A 6,000-nucleotide genomic window follows, 5' to 3' on the forward strand; every position below is an offset into this window, starting at 1 on the left:
CGGTACCCGTAGCGCCGCAGTTGGACTCCGCTATAACGACAGAACTCTTCTCACGCATGACGGAGTTATGTTCGTTGGTGGCACAGCGCCTTGATGTCGGGTCGGTTTCGCCGCAGCATGCACAGGCGCCCCTGCGACTGAATTTGCCGGTCCCTACGTTCTCATGGTATTCCGATAAAAGGTCGATCGCAGACTTCTTGAATGACCTTACAGCCTATCACACTGGTACGGGAATCTCAGATGAAGTCCTGATACAACGCATCTCGCATGTTGCTTTGATTGGAGACGCCGCTCGCTCGCTTCGCCTGCGGTCGAGGTTTACTTCCAGAAGCGGTTTAAGAGCGAATTCCTTCCCCCCGATTACGAATATCGCATCCTGGAGGAGCTGCATAAGCGTATTCAGAATCCAGATGAGACCTTAGCAGAATTCGGTCGGGCATTGCAAGAGCTCTACAGCACAGCTGAACATATTGCTACAGAGGAGCAGCGTGTGGCACCGGTTATCCGTCAATGTCATCCTCGCTACAGGCGCTATCTTCGAGCCCATCGCTTCAATAGCCTTGAAGCGCTGGCGCAAGAGTCTCGCACAATTGAAGGTGACCTCTTAGCGGAACTGGGGTATCGGCCCCCGCCGCCGCCTGAATTGACCTTAGAACTGCGCTGTGCGTGGTCAGCGGGAGCAGCCGCGGTTGAGCGCCTACCTGCAGTGGGACTGGATGAGCACAACCGAAATTATTATGCGGAGCCATCATGCCGAGCACATGATTCCTTCCGTTATTGACAGAGAGCGACCCCCGCAGGAATATGCCTTGGCAGACCCGTTGTGTCCCATAACCATGGTCAACCCGGATATTTAGCTGGCGAAACCTAGGATCCCGCAGTAGCAGCTACATGTTCCACGGCAGCAACGCAGAGTGGCCGCCGGATGGTGGACGTGCGGCAGCCCTGACCGCTTTCGTTGGGACTGTTCGCAGCAAAGGCCAAACCCCCGTAATGTGCCAACGGGAAACGGTTGCAGCCGATGCCAGTAAACACTCGCTCAATGACGAACGGTTATAATCCGTGACCTTGATAATTCGGAAGCTGGCTCCGCAACCAGCAAGATAACAGGAGATGCCTTAGCTCCTGTTGCCTTTCCGGCAGGGATAACATCGAGGACAAGCAACCTAACATCGCTGTTCGAATTTTGGACAGCACGGACAGCAAGCTCAGATGTGGCAGCAGCGCTCTCCGTCATACGCCAGCATTGCCTGGATCTGCTGTGGGAGTCGGAGCCTGTATCCCGCTCCTCCGACTGCGTAATCGATATGGACGACGACCTGTTAAGCGACTTCTGGACTTTTGGACTATGGACTTAGTTTTTGAGGTGGGGGATGTGGAAAAATCTTCGTTCGATAGGACTTCGGTAGATGGCCCTGGTGGGGCTGTGTCATGTGCTCAAGAAGGGGGCGTGTTCGAGTGATAGAAATTGTAGCAGACAGCGAGCCGGAAACCAAGATGCTTATTTGAAGCCGTCTGGCTACGAACTGAAGAATACCGGCACGGAAGCCGTGTGTTAAATTCCGCGGGCCGCGCGTTGGGAGGTCGGCGCGATGTCGCTGTGGCCGCTACATTGCCTCCCCCGCTAGAGGCAGCTTGGTGCTGACTGACCAGGTGACCGTCTTTGGTTTTCGCTGGGGGGGGGGGGGGGGTTGCGGGGCGGTGGTGCTGGGTGACATGTAGGAGTAAACTTCAGGCTAGTCGGCAACGGACCGGTTCTCTATGAAGGCTGACTTCACACGGTCGACGCTTATAAGCGTCAGTATCAGCGTGCACGGCATATAAGCGTCAGCGTGCACGGCAAGGATGACGCAGTATACTGTGTCATGCTTGCCGTCCACGCTCACGCGAATGTTCTTGCGGGCGCGGCCCAGAACGAGGTGGGGACCGGTGTAGGAGGGCGTGAGTGGCTTGCGTACGGCGTCTGTTAGGATGAAAACGTGGGTAGCGTCGTCGAGGGCTTGGGACGCGTAAGGCTTCTGGGACGATGCGGTACGGGGCGGATGAGGTCAAAGCTGTGTCGCAGGCGTTGTAGGAAGTCCGGAGCCGTGACACGTGTCGCGTCAGGACTGCTGGGGAACAAAAATGCTCCAGGGAGATGGAGAGCACGTCCGTAGAGCAGTTCCGCCGAGCTACACCCGAGGTCGGACTTGAGGGAGGTACGAATGCCGGGAGGGCGAGTGGAAGATGGTCTGTCCAATGAGCTCTGTCTTCGAACGCCGTTAGAGCAGCCTTAAGGATGCGGTGCAGCCGCTCCACAAGGCCGTTGGACGCAGGGTGGTAAGACGTCGTACGTATGCGGGACGTGCCGATGAGCCGCGTGAAGGATGAAAAGAGATTGCTCTCGAATTGGCGGCCGCTGTCTGTGGTTACTTGACTAGGAACGCCGAAACGTGCGACCCATGTAGCGAGGAAAGCTGAAGCGACAGTATCGGTGGTGGAGTCAGGGATGGGTGTGGCCTCAGGCCACCTGGTGTACCTATCGACGGCTGTTAAGATGAAGCGACACCCGGCTGAGACAGGGTGGGATCCGACAATGTCAACGTGCGCGACGTCGAAACGTGCATCCGGGAGGTCGAACTTGCCACGGTATGGCGGTGGACCGTTGGCATGGTATGCATGTGCGGACCCAAGTTGTAATGTCTCTGTGCATGGATGGCCAAACATAGCGCTCAGCAACGAGGCGTTTGGTGGCGCGTATTCCTGAGTGCGCCAGGTCGTGCAATGCCGCAAAGACCGGTCGGCGGTACGCTTCGGGAACAAAAGGCCTCGGCTGCGCTGTCGAGGAGTCACAGCAAAGTAGGAGGTCACATCCAGGATTCGGAATGTCCGTGAACTTCAGAGATGAGTTGCCCCGCTCACGCAAGCGCTGTAGCTCGTGGTCAGCGGCTTGGGCGGCGGCAAGGGCCTCGGGAGACAGTGGCGAGGCGGATACAGCTTCCACGCGGCTGAGAGCGTCGGCAGGGCCGCCCTCGGTGCCGTTGACATGCTGCACGTCGGTGGAAAATTCGGCAAGAAACGATAGGTGACGTATCTCTGGAGGAGAGTAGCGTGTGCTGGCCTAAGTGAACGCGTACGTCAGGGGCTTGATCCGTTAGGATCGTGAATCTGCAGCCCTCCAGGAAGTGGCGGAAGTGACGCACGGCAAGATATGCGGCCAGCAGTTCTCTGCCGAAGGTACTGTACTTCTTCTCCGGAGGCTTGAGGCCTTTGGAGAAAAAAGCAACGGGTCGCCAAGCGCCGTCTATTCTCTGCTGGAGAACACCGCCGACGGCTATTCCGGATGCATCGATCATGAGGGCCGTGGGAGCGTCGTGCTTTGGGTGGTAGAGCATGGTCGACCGTGACAAGTCTTCCTTGATCTGAAGGAACGCGGCGTGAGCTTCAGGGTTCCACGGTAGCAACGCCGAAGCAGACCTATTCCCACGGCGGAGTTCTTCGAGAGCGCGAAGGGTTTCGGCGCAGTGAGGAATAAAGCGCCGATAAAAATTAACAAGACCGAGGAAACGGCGCAGTTGATGCAGAGATCGAGTCTGGGGATAGTTGGTAACTGCGTCCACTTTGATGGGGAGTGGAGCTATACCTTCGGCCGTGACCTGATGTCCGAGGAACTCGGTGGCGGAAACTCCAAATTCGCACTTTTGCACGTTAACCACGATACCGTGGGCTGCGAGACGCTGGAAAAGCAGGCGCAGGTGTTGCCCGTGCAGTTCAGGTGAAGGGCTGGCAACAAGTAGGTCGTCTATGTAGGCGAAGACGAATGGGAGACGGATGGTATGCTTTCATGAAGTCTATCTTGCTGAAGATGGTGGCGCAGTGCAGGTTGACGGTGAAATCCTGTGCGAGGAAATCCTGAAGACGGGGCAGAGGGTACCGGTCGGGGACTGTGACGAGGTTCAAGGCGCGGTAGTCGCCGCATGGGCGCCAGTCTCCCGTCTTCTTCGGCACCATATACACTGCAGATGACCAGTCGCTGGAGGAAGGCCGTGCGACGCCCATCGCGAGCATGTGATCGAATTCGCTACGCGCGATCTTGAGCTTTTCTGGGGTCAGTCGACGAGGGCCGGCGAAAACAGGGTCTCCCGCGTTGATGTAATGCACGATGTCGTGGGCCACAGGTTGCTACCAGTCGGGTGGCTGTGTAAGGGAAGGGAATTGCTTCAATATCGCTGCATATGGGGAGAGCAGGGCGGAGATGGTTGTGCCTGTGGCGGGCGAGGCGTCGGTAACCGTGAATGCCTGGACGGACAGCTGGGTGCAAGAGTCGACTAGGCGCTTGCTGCCTACGTCAACCAGGAGACGAAAATGCCGCAAGAAGCCGGCTCCTAAGATAAATCTGTCCACAGCGGCGACTAAAGACAGCCAGGGAAACGATCGGCGAAGCCCGAGGTCGATGGTAAGGGACTGTTGTCGATAGACAGGGATGCCAGTATTATTCACAGCGGTTAGATGGAACATGGTTGTACGGCGGCGATCGGCAGCCGCGGCGGTAGGATACTGACTTCTGCGCCGGTATATACAAGAAAACGGGTCCCGGATGCCTTGTTCTTTACGAAGTAGAGTCGGCTGCTGTCAGGAGTGGAGGCGGACCAAGCCGTTATCGGCCTCCTGGAAGGTTTCCCTGCCAGCTGCACGAGAGGATACAGTGCTGCGCTTGAACGCCATACCGCTTGTGGTAGCGACAATAACCTGTACGGTCTCCTAGAGGTGCCTCGCGAGAACGCTGAGGGGAGAGCCGTAGGCTGGGTGAACGACGTCGAGATGGATCACGACGTCGGAGTCGGGGATTGCGAGGGGCGAGTGCTGACGCCACCATGGTGGACAGACGCTGAAAGCTTTCAAGCAATTGCAAAACAGTGTTGGGAGCAGGCATCTGCGGAAGAGGGGCGGTGCAGACGGGGAGGGCAGGAGGCGGGGTCACGGTAGGAATCGCGGAAACTACGGGAGTAGGTGACGATACCTCCATAATTTTGTCTGCGTGCGCTGCTAATCTTGGAGTGGTAGAGTGGCAGCCGTGGCGAGGATCATTTGCACGCTGGAGGGTAACCGTTGTAGGAATAATTCCCTAAGGAGAGCAGGGTCGAACGTAGAGGCTCGCTCGCCAGGAAGATTCTGCATGTCACGCAGCAGCTGGCTAGGGCGCCTGTCTCCCAACTCTTCTGCAGTAAGCAGCTGCTGAAGTCTTTGGCTCTCCGACGCGGTTGTAGGGTCAAGAATGGCCTTCTTGACAGTATCGCACGGGTTGCTCGGCTGCGGAGCGGAAAGCACGTCGATTATCTGGGAGGCGATGTCGTGAGGCAGAACGCTGACGACGTGGCGGAACTGGGTCAGCTGGCTGGTGATGCCTGCCAGGGTAAACTGGCACTCCACCTGGAGGTACCAGACTGATGGGTTCTTAGGCCAGAAGGCAGGGAGACGAAGGGCGTAGTGTTGGACGGTTCCGGCTTGTGGAGCCCCGGTAGATGCATGCGTGGGGGAAGACGTAGGCTGGTCCATACTCGGAACGTCTGGGTCACCAATGTAGCAGACAGCGAGTCGGAAACCAAGATGTTTATTTGAAGCCGACTGGCTACGAACTGAAGAATACCGGCACGGAGGCCGGGTGTTAAATTCCGCGGGCCGCGAGCTGGGAGGTCGGCGCGATGGCGCTGCGGCCGCTACAAGATAAAAGAGGTAAACGCGCGGTACGAGTGGCTTTTGTTTGACCGGCGGACTACGGGGGTTCACACTTATAAGGTATGAAATAAACCTTTGTTTGTTGGTAGCACTTTTCGTTTGCTGTGTCTTCCTCCGCGACGGAACGGACGGACGGACAGACGCCCCGAGGTTGTGGAAACACGGGTTTCCACAAATCTTATGCATGAAAGACAACACATGACAGTGAAGTGTGAATCACACACATTGACTTCTGAGAGTGCAGGTAATCTAGTAACTGACAACTTGTACGGAACGGAAACGTGA

At 57.0% G+C, this 6,000-nt stretch overlaps 2 protein-coding genes across 2 annotated transcripts; both read right to left on the reverse strand.

The window, feature by feature from the left end:
- Positions 1-1,736: 1,736 nt before the first annotated feature.
- Positions 1,737-4,038, reverse strand: LOC135394286 (uncharacterized). Its single transcript, XM_064624973.1, has 5 exons — positions 3,840-4,038; positions 3,117-3,781; positions 2,902-3,028; positions 2,203-2,684; positions 1,737-2,018 (listed from the first exon to the last, which is right to left on the reverse strand). Exons 1-5 carry the CDS (start codon positions 4,036-4,038, stop codon positions 1,737-1,739), a joined length of 1,755 nt encoding a protein of 584 aa, XP_064481043.1.
- A 987-nt stretch (positions 4,039-5,025) lies between these two features.
- On the reverse strand, positions 5,026-5,535 carry LOC135394294 (uncharacterized). Its single transcript, XM_064624983.1, has one exon. It carries the CDS (start codon positions 5,533-5,535, stop codon positions 5,026-5,028), a length of 510 nt encoding a protein of 169 aa, XP_064481053.1.
- Positions 5,536-6,000: the final 465 nt, after the last annotated feature.

This window comes from Ornithodoros turicata, chromosome 1 (assembly GCF_037126465.1).
Source record: "Ornithodoros turicata isolate Travis chromosome 1, ASM3712646v1, whole genome shotgun sequence".
NCBI lineage: Eukaryota > Metazoa > Arthropoda > Arachnida > Ixodida > Argasidae > Ornithodoros > Ornithodoros turicata.